The following is a 17,560-nucleotide window of genomic DNA, read 5'->3' on the forward strand; positions in this document are numbered from 1 at the left end:
TGATAGCAAGAAATACATAGGCAACTTCTCTGAAAGATATACCACAATCTAGTTGCATCAAGGTCTTTTAAGTCTTTAAACTAGTTCCTTTGGACAATCGAAAACCATGCAAAGAAGAAAAATTAAGAAACCTAGATAAAATGGTTCTGTGTTATATATGGAAGAAAAAGATAAACCGAGTTTTGGGATTCAATATACCCTTATCAAATACTCAAACTTATTCTCAGAAAAACATAATTCAATCATGGGAATAGGGATGGGGTTAATAATCCTATAATTCATTTATCAGTATCTCACCAAAATTTTAAAGGAGAAAAATATAAAAGTAATAAATTAAAAAATAAAGCTTATAAAAATATAAAAAGTTCTGATTCATCAGAATAGTGCACTGTGAACCTGGATTCAGATACCTAGTAAGCTAGTTAACCATGTTTGGTTCCTTCTTTACACTTCTAACCTCTTCATCCTTTCGGACAAATAATCTTCATATGAGAATAGAACGTCATCAGTAGAAATGTGATTTCTAAGAAGTAAAACTAGAGAATGAATTTCCAGCTTTGACTTACTTTTTTTAAGTTCCTTCCAACCATGTGGCCATTTACTCAGTGGAATGATTTCAGTGTGTATGTGTGCAGGAGAGGTAAATCTGGTGTACAGGTTCTACAGTTACCTGTCTTATCCCAGTTATTCACATAGAGTTCTCTCCAGATAGTTTTCTGACAAATCTTTTGTTGCCTAAAACTGAGCTGGGATACAGCTTCAAGCCCTGACTGTGCTACTACCCAAATGGATGTTCTTGAATAGGTCGTCACTTAATCACTTTAGGTATCTTAATTCCCTCATCTATAGAATAAAGTAGTAACTTCCTGGTCTCTTCAACTTAAAATTCTAGCATTCCATCCACCTTTTATGCATTTTGTATCAATGTCTACCACAGGGATTATTTTTTAATCTTTCTATTCATTTCTTAATCACTACCCCTAAAAGAGAAAACCACCTTTTCCTAAAAGATCAGATGAATGAGGCACGCTTGATTGAAATGTCTCTACATGCCAAATGTGATCCTGGAACATTTGGCCAATAAGAATGGAACTGAAAAAATTGAGTAAATATGGGTTACTATGCTGAATTTCACAATTTAAAATATTAACATTACTAAACTATAACCATGTGGCAAATAAGAATAAAAAAGTAACCGATTTTTAAAATTTCAGTTTATTAGAAATAGATTCTAAGACACATGGAATAAACAATTTCAGGAGAAAAAGCAGAATGAAGAAATCACTTTACTTACATGTAATTCTTTTATTTTTATATAATTCCTCCTTTACACATAATTTATTTTTACACATAATTACTAAGAGTTCTTTAATGTAGACTTACCACTCTTATAAATTCAAACAACTCAATAACAGCTGAATTCAACAGATTGTATCGAGTTCCATTATCCAGAAGTGCATTTATAACTGGCTCAAAAAGATTTCCCTTGGTGATGTAACGATTATAAAATTCATCTTTAAGGCCAATTATCCGCCTCATAAAGCGAAGAGCACCTAATTAAAAATATTACAGAGAAAAAGTTGATGATCTTACTAATATTAATTGTACAGATATTTTTAAATATAAAGAATGTACAAAGCAATGTATATGTTCTTCTAAAAAAAATTAAAACTGCACACTAAAAATAATTGGGCTTTGAGAAAAATAGCCTTGGGGGAAGACTGCTCAAAACTTGTATAACTTTGTAGCCATACCTAATAAAAAAAAGAAGTAATTGGTATCTGGGAAATAAATAAACTACACAGGTAGGCAGCTGGATGGCAGACAGATTAAAAAATACACAAAACCCACACAATGCAACTGTTTGTAGTACTTAGAGCAGTGCTGGTGGATGCTGAGACTATGCAGTGAAGGCAGCTCAGAATCAGTGGGGGGCTGTCATTAAGGTGGGCACAGGAGTGGTGCAACCTCCCAAGAGCCAAGATTGCCCTGCCTCTCTGGGAGAGGGAGTTTTAGAGACAGATACTTCTTTTTAATTTTCTGAAAACAGCCAACTAGGCTCCTAATGCCAGTAACATAACAGGAGATCTAAAGTTTTTTTACTTTTCTGATGAAGCTACAGTTCCATTCCCACTATTCTACCTCCCCCTTGTCTTGGAAAAATCATCTGTGAACCAACACTGCCTCCACATTACAATGACATCATTCTCTTGTTTACCAACTGCTTGTGAGCTATTTTGCCTAGGTAAACATGCATCGTGGCAGATCAGACTGTATTTGTAAAAGAACAATAATGAGTAGGCAGTATAATTTAGCTTTTCACATTTTAGAATATTTAAAAGGAATTTCCCTTTTAACTAGTCTTCTCCCTAGCTAAATAAAGTTAGCAATATTAAAGCTAAAATTCTTATGGAACACACAGAACTATAATTTCAATCCTTCATTTTAATATTTGTTGGTCCTTTAACTTGTAACCTTTCCCCTAGTTTAATTTTTTCTACAGACACCACTGGCCAAATCTTTAAAACACAAGGCTTCTGATTTTGTAAGTCAGTCTCTCATTCCAATCCTCTGTTCATAGATGGAAGTCATTAAATGAAGAAGTTGTGACTGTCACAAAACGTTCTAAATATTGTTTGAGAATAAAACAGAAATAGACCACATAAGGTATAATATAAAGGTATGTTATAAAATATAAAAACATGCTGTTGGGGAAAATGCAAATTAGAACAAAAATGGCATACCACATTTATATCATCAGATTGATACCATTTTAAAAAACAGTAACATCAAGTAGCAGGAGAATGTCAAGTGTTCAATCTTTTGGGAAAGTAATCTGGTGGCTATAAGTTAAATTAAAATTTAAAAGGATATATTAAAAAGTATAAAACATATAAGCATTTTGTCTTGGCAATCTCATTTTTTGAGTATCTATCTTACAGAAATAAATAAATCAGTACTTAAAAAATGTATGTGTTATACTATTTACCACAGCGTAGTTTGGAGCGGCAAAAAAGCAAAAACAACCTTGTAATCCATCCACTGGAGAATAGAAGAACAATTTGTGGAAGAGCCACACTATGAAATCTTACTCAGTTATCTTCAGGAACAAAATTAGTCTACACCATATAAATCAACCTAGAGTAGTATCAAGAGGCTGAGAAATGTGTTAGTGTGATCCTGTTTTCATAAGAACAAAAAACAAAAAATCCCATATACATGTGTGAATGTATTTATGTTAACTGGTACAAGTACTGAAAAAAGAATGAAAAGAAATAATGCAGGCAGTTAACACTGGCTACCTTAAGGCCACAAAAATTAGGAAGGCTTGGGAGATTAACATTTTCTCTATACATTAAATTAAATATGTGTGTGTGAGGCGAGGTCTCACTATGTTGCCCAGGCTGGTATCAAACTCCTGGCCTCAAGGGAATCTTCCTGCCTCAGCCTCCTGAGTAGCTGGGATTATAGGCCTAAACCTCGGTGCCCAGTTTACATTTTAACTGTATCTTTATGGTCAAGATAAAGCCATAAAGCTCTTTTCATTTGGGCAGAGAAGGAGGTTTCCTTATCTCCATTTGCATGTGAAATTGTGAAGATGAAAGAGAAGTTTACAGTTTCCAAAAACCAACACTAAAGCAAATATAAGGATAATCACAGTCACTATTAAATGACAGTTTGATGAAGCATATGTAAAAGACACCAGGACTGGTTCTCTTAGTGAAACGCTGTCATTGCACATGGTGTTGTATCACAACAAAAGTTATGCTAACTTAATCTAAATGTGAGCAATATGTGGGTGGGGAACCACTACAACCTACCTTTAATAAGAACAGAAAACACGAGAGTAGGACTTCTCACAATCATCTCAATAGAATATACACTGCTAAAACATAAATAAGTAACTTCAAATGGGTAACTTCAGCTTTTATCTCTATTAAAAATATTGTTTCTTAAAACATTTTTATACTTACACAAGGCCAGAAAAGTGTGCTTTGAGTTCATCAAGACCAAGACTCTTCTTAGCAAGTCCTTGTTCATAATATAGTTTTTTATGTGATATGTGTGATGTTCCACACAAAATGTGAGTAACTCTAAAATTAAGGCAAGTAGCTGTGCTGTTTGATAATTATCTACAAAAGAAAGTCATCTCATGAAAATAAAATATTGAATACATCTAAATAGAGAATAAAGCTTACATCCTATATTTTAGAGAAGTTAAATTGTATTTCCTCATTATATCAATTAAAAATGATATAGATTTTTATTTTTTCATTAAGCAGAATCTTCAGCAGTATCTTATCAGTTTTACTTACTAGACAGATATTTTTCTAAGACTCTTATATGTACAAAATATTAAATGATACTAACAGGAAGAAAATCTCAATAAAAATCTACAAACATGATGATAAAATCTTCACTGAGGTTTTCTTGGTAATGTTTCCTTAATAAGTGCTGTCATCATTAATATTAATAAATCTATACAAGAGTCCACAGGAAACAAACTACCTCACATATTTTGCTTAAAGTGACTCAATACAAATTTCCCAAGAAAAATTAATATGCTTTTTAAAAAGACATTTTTAAGCAAAGGATATTTTTGGCTATCTGAATATCAAGTGAAAAATATTACATCAAGACTTTTTAACAACAATTTTTTAAACATCAACTCACATGATATCCACAGAGAGAGGCTAATAAACTAGCTTTTTCCCCACCTCAAGAGGCTTTGGTTTATACATTTATGGAATAATTTTGAATTGCTTCCTGAATACCAAATTTTAATGTATGTCAGGGGCTTATATGGACAATCATTCACCCTACAACAAATGCTTTAGATAAAGAAATATTACTGTGAAGAAATTATGAAATCATAGCCTTAGAAAATAAAAAACTGACATCATCTAGTACAACTATTTACTCAAAATTATAGACATAAATATTTTGTAAAACTACAATGCTATCATGAATAAATTAGCATAATTTTAAATATCAGAATAGCCATCAAATACACAAAATAACAATTCTGGTATTTCAAAATCATTTCTACTTTAAATGCAAGTAAAGAATTTCACTTGCTCCAGACCAATTTGTATAACAGTCAGGACTATAGCCAAAATTTGAACTAGACCCTCATCATTAAAAACAATTCTTCTTTCTTAATTCCCAAATTTTATTTACAAAAGACTTATTTTTTTATTTTTTTGAGACAGAGTCTCTCTCTGTCGCTTCGAGGAGACTGTAGTGGTGCGTGTCATCATAGCTCCCTGCAACCTCAAACTCCTGGGCTCAAGTGAGCCTCCTGCCTCAGCACCCTCAGTAGCTGAAACTACAGGTGTGTGCTATTACGTCTGGCTAATTTTTCTACTTTTAGTAGATACGGGTCTCACTCTTGCTTAGGCTGGTCTTGAACTCCTGAGCTCAAGCAATCCTCCTGCCTTGGCCTCCCAGAGTGCCAGGATTATAGGCCTTGAGCCACCGTGCCAGGCCTACAAAAGACTTTTTTAACAATGATCTACAGAGTTAAATAAATGTCTTGTTTCATATTTCTAAATTAGGACAAGAAATTACCCATATCTCTAATTAATCCAATCTCCAAACAGCTTCCTATTTGAAACTGGCTTTCCTGGAGCTTTCACAGGCACGATAGAAAAGACAGGATGCTAGGTATAGACAACACACTTATCTTCAGTAATATCAGGCCCATACCTGATACGTATGTTCTAAGTAGAAGCAACCGAGTTCAGATTCAGATTCATGAATAGTAAGTGTAAGGAGGTTATAAAGACTAGTTCCAAACTAACTAGTCTTTGTTTACTAGATTTCAAAAATAGAAACTAAATCCTCACCTTTCAGAAAACATCTCTCAAAACAATGTCAAAAAGCAAGCTAAAAATTTACAGAAGAAAACAAAAAAATTCCAACTAGTTTTCCATCTTTTATATTGGACAAAGTACAATTTTTTCTTTACAATAAAGAAAAAAAATCTATGCTTGGGTTTTGTTTTTATGCTGAAGTATGCTTTTCTTAGCCTCATATAAATGCATTATAATCTGAGTAGGAAAAAGCTTATAATTTGCATGAGTTCATAAAATATGAATTTATACTTACCGGGACAAATTGTGTTGTTTTTGTTAGATCCAACTATATTATCTAATAAAAAAAATTAAAATCAGCTACTTCAGTAATATCATCTCACATTTCCCTAGTACTTTATAATATCAATGCATGTCTTCATTCATAATCTCCTTTCACCCTCAAAATAACCGTTAAGAGTTGGTTGCTTTGGTTGAATACTATACCTATCTCTGCAATCTTTTACAGAAATGGGTACAGATGTGAAATTATTAAAAGATAACATACGAAAAATGTTCTAATAAAAAAATAAGATTATAACCAGAGATAAAACTGACATATCTTGTTTTACCTTCTCCTATTCACCATCCAACAATTAGGATATGTCTTTGCATCTCATTTTTAAAAACAGAAAATACAGGAATTTTTAAATCTCCATAATAAGATACATGTTAACAATGTATTCATGCTTTGAATTTTTTAAAAAACTAAATTAAGTAGGCCATTATAAATAAGTTCTGATTTCTAGGCACACACCCTAGAGCACATCTAGGCACACGTGCAGAGAGAAATACAAGAATGTATCCTGGAGCACTATTTGTAATAGCAAAAAGCTAGAAACAAACGGACACTAGAAGCAGAATATCCCAGTTAGAGCATACTCACTTAAGAGAATACTATGTATGAGTTAAAAATAAATAAGAATTTTAGGTATCAATATGAATAGATCTCAAAAATAGTGGATACAAAGAAAAAAATGCAGAATATGTATAATAGTAAATTTATATCAACATTGCAAATATAGAAAATAATACCATATTATACATGTCATAACAACATAAGTGAATATAGGAGTGATAAACTCCAAATTCAGGATATCCTGATAGTTGGGGGTGTGAGGGTGGGAATAAGAATGTGAAGAAGCACAAATGAAACTTCAATTATATCTGTAATATTTTTTACTTTTTAAAAAATCTGAATAAAAATATGGCAAGTTAGTTTTGATAAAGCCAACAGGAAGTATATGGGTGTCTGTTGTATTATTATCACTGTATTCCTGTATCCTGGAAGTATTTTATTTTAAAATGAACATTAGAAATGCATTTATTTTAATTTATATAAATGGAACCATTCTGCAATAAAACCTTCTGTGATGTGCTTTTTACCCATTCACCTTTATATTTCTGAGAATCATTTGGTTGATATACCCCAATTCAATCCAATTATTTTAACTGCTGTATATTATTGCATTATATGACTATACCAACTATACCACACTATTCATTTTCCTACCACAAACAATACAGCAACATTCTTATATCTGTCGGGATATGCACATTCCCGAGAGTCCCCATATACTCAGAATGGAATTGATGGTATTATGTAGGGTGTGCTCATGTTACAACTTTATTAGTTTTGTAAAGATTCTCTTAACTGACCTCCTCTTAAGTGACTCATCAGGTTAACTAACATTCTCAGATAGTGGCTAATGTTCTATAATGCCCCCACATATTTCTGATTTCACCAATTGAGTTTTATGCTTATAAAAATACTTTGTTTATGTTAGTATGTATTACGGTAGTATGATAATTTAAATATTGCAGACTGATGAAATCTAAGAGAACTGTAATATCTATGGCTAAGATGAATACAGTAGAACTCAAAAAACTGTCTCCAAATTAGAGATACACAACCATGAATACTGGATGGATACATTTAAAACCACAGTAGGATTTTGCACTCACACTGCTTTAGAAATACCTTTAGGTTTTCACTCTATTCTAGTAAACTGGAACCTGAAACCTGAAATCGCAGCTAATGATTATATATATATATATAAAAAAGATAATATGGAAATGCAATTAAAAATACATACTAAAAAGCCTTGGCCCTTATATATATATCTGGGCATATGATTGTGCATTTAGAGGTTAAGTTAAAATGTTTATACTGTTTATTCCTACTCACACTAGTTATCAACTCTAACAACTTGGAACAATCTCCTTTTGCTATGTATCTACATTTCTCCCACACTGAGATAACATTTTGCCCCATTTTCTTTTTTTTTTTTCAGTGCTCTACATGGTCAGAAAAACTTCTCTAGTAATGAATTAGAAATGATGCCTGGAAGTATAGCCTTGCCACATTTTCTTTATCATTCTCTTCCATAGCCACTAAGAAACAAGGGAAATCATGATTTTATGCTGCAGTTTAAATTTTTTAGTAGTAATTTCCCTGTCATATAAATTTATTTTATCCTTCTTTAAAAACAGAAACCATAGGCAGATAAATAAGAAACCCTACCCTTTTCGCATTTGTCTTCTGAAGTATTGGTCAAAAGTGGTGCTGTGAGAACGTGCATACAATGGTTGTAGAAGAAATTTAGAAATTCACTTTTTTCAGTTTTCTGAAACATATAGAATTAAAAAAAATACTTTGTTATTTTGTAATTAATAAAACATCTTCAAGAATTAGCAGTGCAGATCATTTACAGATACTTTAAGATACTGTGAAAAAACCAAAAAGTAGTTATATACTGTGAAAGAACCAAAAAATGAGTTATATTCACTTTAATCTTATTTCCACATAACTGAAAATCAAGTCTACTTCACATTACATACTAAATAAAAATGAAAGAAAGATAAGTATCAGATAGTATCATAAAAGTTCTTCCAAGGAAAATTATTCGAATCAATTTTCTTTTCAAAAGGTGTTTGTGGCCAGGCATGGTGGCTTACATCTGTAATCCTAGTACTTTGGGAGGCTGAGGTTGGAGATTGCTTTAGGTAAGGAGTCTGAGACCAGCCTGAGTAAGAGACCCCTGTTTCTACAAAAAACAGAAAAATTAGCTGGGTGTGGTGATGTGCCTGCGTCGCCCCAGCTATTGGGGAGGCTGAGGCAGGAGGATCCCTTGAGGCCAGGAATTGGAGGCTGCAGTGAGCTATGATGACGCCACTGCACTCTAGCCAGGGTGACAGAGCAAGGCTCTGTCTTCATAAAAAAAAAAAAAAAAAAGAAAACAAAAGAAAGTGTGATTTGAAATGCAATGAAGAGCCAATCAATCTTGTACAACATGGTGACTATGGTTAATAACAATGTATCATATACTTGAAAATTGCCAACAAAATAGATTTTAAGTGTTCTCACCACATATAAATAAACAACACAGACAAAAAAACCAAATAATATGTAAGTCAGAACAGCATGCACCATGATCACCACCACTGATCAATTCCTTTCTTTGCAGTGTATTGATTTTTCTCCAAGAATGTAACCAAAAAAAGGACTTTATAAAATTCTCTCATGTTTAAAAATAATAACATTCAAGTGAAAGGAAAGAATATTTGAATCTGTTTTTGAAGAAAAAAACACTTTCAAAAAGAAAAAAAAGAACCAATCAAGCCATTTGATAGCAACTTCACTGCTTAAAAATCAGAACCCCAGATTTTACCAACAGAAAGTTGGTAAGAATTCAGAAAGAATTTTAAAAACCATTGAATCAATTTATCAAGCCACTAGATGAATAGATGAAATTTAGATCTATTTTTTTTTAAATTTAAGAAGTTTATAATTGGAAAATAATGTCTTTTGATTTTTTGCTACTATTTTTTACATAATTGAGACCATAAACTTATAATGATTTAAAAACAATGTATATATTCTGTGATTGAGAGAAAATACTATATACAGGAAAAATATTCCTGTACATCAAGATAACCACTATTAATATTCTGGAGTACTTAATGTTTAAGTATTAAGGATTTAAGGACTTAATCCTTAAATATTTTTTATGACAATATGCAGCTGAGCTCACTCAGTATACATTAATTTTTTCCCCTTTTAAAATTTTGATAAAATCAAACAACAAAAAATTTACCATTTGAAAAGTTACCATTTTTAAGTGTTCAGTTCAGGGGTGTTAAGTATATTCACAATGTTGTGCACTAATTTTTAAGAAATTAACACACAGAGGCCAAGGGTCATAAACAGAATACCTAACAATTTACTAAGATTTTAACAGATTACAATCTTGTGTTTTGCTGCAAATGAATTGCTAAAAGAATACCACTGCTACTTGAATACCAAGTGTACAAATAACTTAAGTATTTGCTATTTCTCAAAATTTTATTATAAAACCATCTAAAACTGACTAGGCCAAAACATTTTTATCTCAGGGTTTCTTACATTAGTTGTGGCCAACATGTTCTCTGGATCAATTAGAGTACGAAGAAGTCCCATTAATTGAACAGCACCTCCTAGCTCAGGATCAGTATCACAGATCATTTGTTCAATTACTACATTAATAAGAAGGATATCCTGAAAGAAAAAAGTTTCCTTTAGACCGGGTTTGGATATGAGACAAATACATCATTTGAAAGAACAAAATCAGAATCACATAGAGAAAAAACAAAGAATGGAAGAGCTTAAACTTTTTTTCCTAATGCTTTCAAAGTTCTATAAACATAGTAGAGTGAAAAATCCCACTCAAAAAAAAAAAAAGGGCGGGGGGAGGAGGCAGAGCATGCCCCAGGCTTATAGGGAAGCAGAAAACAAAATCACTTACTAGTGATTCTTGCTCACTGGAGATTCTAAGAGATTCCTGTTCTAGGTTTCAGCCTTAGGCATGAATTTAGAGGTCGACTAAACAAGCAAGATCACATACCATGTGACCCTAAAACATAGATTATATCAACCTCTAACTAGAAAATCCTTCCTAGCAAAAAAAAAAAAAAAAAAAAAATGACAAAAAATAATCCAAAAGTCTCCATAGGAGGTAAGTGAACAATATGTTACACAATGATCTAATGTCAAACAGGTTTGTTATTACATCAGTAACATGCTCTTGGGTCTTAATATAAAGGGCTAGAGCCAGATGACGTGGCTCACACCTGTAGTCCCAACTGCTTGGGAGGCTGAGGCAGGAGGATCACTTGAGCTCAGGAGTTTGAGGTTGCAGTGAGCTATGATGACACCACTGCACTCTAGCCAGGCAACAGAGCAAGACCATGTCTCAAAAACAAAAACATAAATAAACAAAAAATAAAGGGCTACAAAGGCAGGACGTGGTGGCTCACACCTGTAGTCCCAACACTTTGGGGAAGCTGAAGTGGGAGTATTGCTTGAGACCAGGAGTTGGAGACCAGCCTGAGCAATATCGCATGAGTACATTTCTACAAAACATTAAAAAAAAAAAAAAAAATTTGCCAGGCATGATGGTTCCAGCTTGCAGTCCCAGCTACTCAAGAGGCTGAGGCAGGAGGATCACTTGAGTCTAGGAGGTCAAGGCGGCAGTGAGCTATGATCATGCCACTGCACTTCAGCCTGGATGACAATGAGATCCTATCTGAACAAAAATTAATTAATTAATTAATTAAGGAATAAAGGGCTACAAAGCAGCTTGTAGATACAAAATGTATTTGTATTCTGCCTATATATTTTTTTAAGTAGAAATCCTAAGACAAAAAGTTATTTTACATGCCAAAGGAAAAAGTTTTGACATCAATTCACTAAATTTGAGAATATGTTTATTATTAGAGGAAGAAAGGTGGTAAATGAAGGAGAATGAAATAAGGGAACTGCATGAAATCAAGATAAATGTCTTAAATTGGGAGAATTCTGTAAAGTCATAAAAACACTCTTGGCATAACACACTTTTTGTTACTGCTAATGTTGTTTTGATAGCAAAAAGCAAATTTTGCACACTATGCTGTCCAAAAATAATATTCCCTTGTGAAGTTGTATCTGACCTCAAAGGCAAAGAATCAACCAAACTACAGCATCTTCACTACTTAAAATGGGAACTTTACCTTCTATGATATTTCAAAGTTTGAATGCCAATGAATCAATTCTATCATGGCATCATAAACAGAATGAATTTCTTCAAAGAGGAATTATGAAATAAAATTCACAGAACTACATTATTAAATCTAGACACAAGCCTATTTCAATTAGAGGGGGAAAAGCAGATTCCACATTAATTTGCTTCAGCTTCTTATTCTAGCACGTTTAGCAAAACATACCTTATAGAAAATTACAAAAAGGTGAAGAAAGTCAATGAGCTTTCTTCAGACCAGTACGATGACATTTTCTTACTTTAAGTTTACATCAGTGTACAAAACTTGGACTCTACCAATTAATTGGCACTTTGAATAATTTGCTCAACTATATATAACAATAATCCTCTTATATAAGTTCATTCATTTAAAACTAGGCAAAAATAATCACAAATGATAGATTTAAGTTACATCTAAATAGAAACAGTGTCAAGAAGACTTAAGGTATAGCTTATATACTGAAATGTTATTTCAACATACACTCTTCAAATTTTTGACTAGTGTCTTCTCTCTCAAATACAGTTTCTCACAAATCCTGCTTCCTGTAAGTACCAATGGCAAAACTCTGTGGGTGTATAAGCAAAGATAAAAGGGGAAAGACTGAGATAAGTGATGACTGACAGTCCCATAATTTGGTGACTTGTGGATGTGAAAAAAGACAATGTGTATATTTTGTAGTGAAACATAGCTAGAGAGAGCTACATATTTTTTAAGAGATAATAAGAATTTTCTGCCAGACAAAGATATAAACACTACCGGATATTATTCTTTATAACTTTTTCAAGGTACTCAAATTTGAGACAGGAAGGGCACATCATGGAGCATTTGGCATCATGGAGCTGCTCAGTGACATGAATAAAATAAAATCTTTATTAGGTAAAACCATTAGAATTTGGCTTTTCAAAAATTTGCAGGCAGGCCAGGTGAGGTGGCTCATGCCTGTATTCCTAGCACTCTAGGAGGCCAAGGTGGGAGGATTGCTTGAAGCCAGGAGTTCGAGACCAGCCTGAGCAAGAGCGAGGCCCCATCTCTACAAAAAACAGAAAAATTAGCTGGGCGTGGTGGCTAAGTTTTGTATTTTTTGTAGCTCAGGCTGGTCTCAAACTCCTGGCCTCAAGTGGTGACCTTAAAATAAACCATTATAGAGTAACCTCAGTGAATTAATTCCAATCCCAAGGCACCAAAATCTATTCTAGAGAATACCCTCTTAGTATATAGTCTTAAAAGGTTCTAACAACTTCCTTCCTATTAGTGCTTGCTTATTCCTATGGTTTCTTTGATTTACTTCTCTCAAACTGCTACTATAGCTTCTGCAAGTATAACCTTCGATTCAAAATCAGCCTTTAAATGCTACTGTCATTTACCTACGGTATTCTGAGAAAGCAGCTGGTTGCCTGCTTTGTAAATGAAGTTTTATTCATTGTAAATTAACATATGTAAATAAATGTTTATTAGAACACAGCCATGCCTATTCATTTTCAAACTGTCAACAGCCAGTTCATGCTACAGTCAAGAATGTGCAGTAGTGACAGAGACTATAGGGCCCACAAAGTCATATTTATTATCTGGCCCTTGGAGAATAGCAACATCTAAGTGAGTTTAACCACAGTTTCTGGGAGATATTTCAATGTTAGTTCTTTCTAAATCAAAGTTTTAGAAAAATGATGCTCCTTTTGGTTTCATTCACTCCAACCTCAAACCATTCTTAGAAGCACATACTTTGCTTTTAAAGTACATTAAGTGGGTTTAAGAATTTTGCAATATTCACCAAAATGATTACCGACATGGGAAATCTAGGGTACCTATGTACGGAATTCAGAATTTATTCAGATTCTGCACTGGCATCTCTATTTTCTGGTTGGGAAAAAGAAAGAACATATCTTATTTAATTGATTCTAAGACAGATTTCTTAAAAATTTTAACCTCTTAAAATTGAGATCCATTTTGTAATTAATGTCATTCTATTGTCAATATCAGCTAAGTGGTAATCATGACAAAATTAGATGAATATCTTCTACTGACATTTTCTGGTAAAATCAAGAAAACATTAGCATCTGTGGATCTTAGCTTTGATGAATACACTAAATAAGAGAGAGAAAAAAATCAAAGATCGAAGAATATTCTGAATGAGAATGGTAAAAATAACTGATGGACGTTGTGGAAACATTTCCAGTTTGCTTTTTAATGTAAACACGAAAATTTAATAAAAAGTCTGTGTATGTAATTTAATAATTTGCTTTGCAGCAACCTAAATGAATGCTACTGGTATTGTGTGTGCACACGTGTGTGCCTGCGTGTGTGTGTGTGTGTGTGTGTGTGTGTGTGTGTGTGTGTAAAATACAGTCAGCCTTCCATATTCACAGAATTGGTAATTATGGATTCAACCAACCATGGATTGAAAATAAGTACTCAGGGGTGGGGAGAAAATGGTTGCGTCCATACTGCACATGTACAGATTTTTTTTCTTGTCATTATTCCCTAATACAGTATAACAACTATTTATATAGCATTTATATTGTATTAGGTATTATAAATAACCTAGAGATAATTTAAAGTACATGGGAAGATGTACATAGGTTATATGCAAATTCTACACCATTTTGTTAAGAAATTTGAGCAAAAGTGGAATTTGGTAACCTGGGGTGGGAGGGTGTAGGGGGTTGAACCTGGAACGAATTCCCCACAGATACCAAGGGATGACTGACTTTATTTTTATATATATACAAATATATATATTAAAAAAAACCCAATACTTCTCTCTCTATATATAAAATCCAATACTTTTTTCAACCCATTCTGACATATTGGAAGACTGCAACAGAAGCTCCTCAAATTCTATAAAAGTTGTTAACGGTCTAATTCCTTAAATCAGTGAAATGGCAAAACAGCCTGAAGAAAGAAAACTTAAGTTCATGTTTAAAAATTGGGGGTATTTCCTGAATGTTAACAATTGGGGAATCTATGTAAAGGGTATCTGGGAAAGTACAAGGTCTTGCTCTGTCGGCCTGGCTAAAGTGCAGTGGCACCGTCATAGCTCACTGCAACCACAAACTCCTGGGCTCAAGTGATCCTCTTGCTTCAGCCTCCTGAGTAGCTGAGACTACAGGGGCAGCCACCACACCCAGCTAATTTTTGTATTTTTTGTAGGGACGGCATCTTGCTCTTCTTCTTGCTCAGGCTGGTCTTGAACTCCCGACCTCAAGAGATTCTCCTGCCGCGGCCTCCCAAAGTGCCAGGATTACAGGTGTGAGCCACCACAACCAGCCTATTATTCCAACTTTTCTGTAAGCTTAAAATTATTTCAAAATAAAAACTTTAAAAATGTGGAAAAATTTTAATCCTAGCACTCTGGGAGGCCGAGGTGGGTGGATGGCTCGAGGTCAGGAGTTCGAGACCAGCCTGAGCAAGAGCGAGACCCTGTCTCTACTAAAAATAGAAAGAAATTATCTGGCCAACTAAAAATACATATACAAAAAATTAGCCGGGCATGGTGGCACATGCCTGTAGTCCCAGCTACTCGGGAGGCTGAGGCAGTAGGATTGCTTAAGCCCAGGAGTTTGAGGTTGCTGTGAGCTAGGCTGATGTCACGGCACTCACTCTAGCCCAGGCAACAAAGCGAGACTCTGCCTCAAAAAAAAAAAAAAAAAAATTGGAAAAATTTTAAGAAATAAAATGTGATTTGTTTAATACAAAATACTGAACACTCAACAAATAGAGATTAGCTTACATATTTTTTAATTTCTTTTTATGCCAAATCTTGAATATATACAAAACTAGAGAATAATAAATCCCATATACCCATCACCCAGCTTTGACAATTAATAACTCACAGCCAATCTTGTTTAATCTACCTATCCCACCCTCTAGAATTTTTTTGATGCAAACTACATATAAATAATAGAAATATTTCAATAGAAATTTTTTAAAAATAAGGACTCTTTTAAAATAATAACCCTAATGCTACTACTATGTCTAAGAAATTAACATACAAATTTACCCTTAAATGAGAAAATACCTGCCAAAATAAGTAGCTCAGTCATAACTGCATTACTTATCCAGATTCTCTAAGTTTTATTGAAGGTTTCAAAGGCCATTAATAGAAAAATATGTGCAATCTGTGACATAACAAAAAGACAGTAATTATTCCTACATTGGCTCTTCTAGTTTAAATTTACTATAGAAAAAAATGTTAATATTTCCTTTTATCTTAATCCATATTTGAATATTGTGATCCATGTGCTAAAACCAAATCTGTTCCATAGTACTATACTAGAAGGAAAAGTGTGAATGTTGAGCATTTTACTTCAATGGGCATTAAAATATCAACTGCCCACTGAATATATATTATTGTTTTTGACCTAACTCACCACCAGCCCAATATAGAATACAGCATCCTAATTTTGAAAAAAATATTTTAAAATTTATCTCCTCTTGTAGACTAGCTCAATTACTCTGAGGCAACAAAATTTTTAAACGCAAAAAATTTAAACAAAAGTTCTGAGTTAGGCCTGGCCGGGTGGCTCATGCCTGTAATCTTAGCACTCTGGGAGGCCGAGGCAGGAGAGGAGTTCGAGACCAGCCTGAGCAAGAGCGAGACCCCGTCTCTCATAAAAATAGAAAAATCAGCTGGGTGTCATGGTGCGTGCCTATAGTCCCAGCTACTTCAGAGGCTGAGGCAGGAAGATCACTTGAGCCCAGAAGTTTGAGGTTGCTGTGAGCTAGGCTGATGCCATGGGATTCTAGCCCGGGCAACACAGTGAGTCTCTGTCTCTGTCTCTGTCTCTGTCTCTGTCTCTGTCTCTCTCTCTCTCTCTCTCACACACACACACACACACACACACACACACACACACACACAAGTTTTGAGTTAGAGCTCAGAAAATTCAGGAAAATCAAAGACCTTGAGACCTTGAAGACTGTGGTTATAGGAAAAATAATTGACAAAGAGACTTTTCAAAGTGAAAAATCAATAACTGCTTCTCTAAATCTTACGTATTAAGTAAACAAGGACATATTTCTAATGAAAATAAAAATCAAAGCTTTAAGAATTCTAGAAGTTAATCATTTATTATTAGTATGGTCTCAGAGAGATTCATGGTCATTTTATGATGAATGCCTTTAACCACCTACGTCACTTGAGGATGGAGCAATGGGAATGTTAACTTCAAAGTTACCTGCTGTAAAGGGTGGGTGGCATTAAGATAAAAATATTAACACTGAAATTATAAACTGATTAAACAAAACAGGTATTTATTTCTTTAAAGTCAGATTTTGTATCATTTGATGCTTAATACAAAATATTACTTTTCTACTACCTAAACTATAGCATTAGCCCAAATTGATTCTAAAATAAAATTGCTTTAAATAAAAAATGGAAATAACTAATAAAGAAAGTACAAATCTAAGTAGACATTATGATATTAAACACAAAACACATAAAACAACTGTAATTTAATTTCATAGTAATTCATGTAAGGATCAAATTAAAACTGGGAATCAAAAACCTTCCTTAAAAAGGGATATAATTAGATTTTAATTACCTTCTATTTAACATTAAAATATTTTTAATATAAAAAAGAGTACTTTAAATTAGCGCTATATGTTCATTTTGTTCTTAAAATAGTTTAAGGGAAAGTTTAAATATTTTTGTA

The 17,560-nt window shown here is 33.4% G+C and overlaps 1 protein-coding gene across 3 annotated transcripts in view; it reads right to left on the bottom strand.

Annotated features, from left to right (window-relative positions):
- The window catches only part of PPP4R3B (protein phosphatase 4 regulatory subunit 3B), a 59,446-nt gene that overhangs the window by 12,461 nt on the left and 29,425 nt on the right, over positions 1-17,560 (bottom strand). For 2 of the 3 annotated variants that reach the window (XM_045549644.1, XM_045549643.1), the window contains exons 8-12: positions 10,261-10,392; positions 8,380-8,482; positions 6,112-6,153; positions 3,975-4,133; positions 1,384-1,553 (exon numbers count right to left, since the gene is read on the bottom strand). In XM_045549644.1, coding sequence (XP_045405600.1) covers positions 1,384-1,553; positions 3,975-4,133; positions 6,112-6,153; positions 8,380-8,482; positions 10,261-10,392 — 606 coding nt within the window. The remainder of the gene's footprint in view (positions 1-1,383; positions 1,554-3,974; positions 4,134-6,111; positions 6,154-8,379; positions 8,483-10,260; positions 10,393-17,560) is intronic. The other variant, XM_045549645.1, reaches the window with a different exon arrangement.

This window comes from Lemur catta, chromosome 4 (genome assembly GCF_020740605.2).
Source record: "Lemur catta isolate mLemCat1 chromosome 4, mLemCat1.pri, whole genome shotgun sequence".
NCBI lineage: Eukaryota > Metazoa > Chordata > Mammalia > Primates > Lemuridae > Lemur > Lemur catta.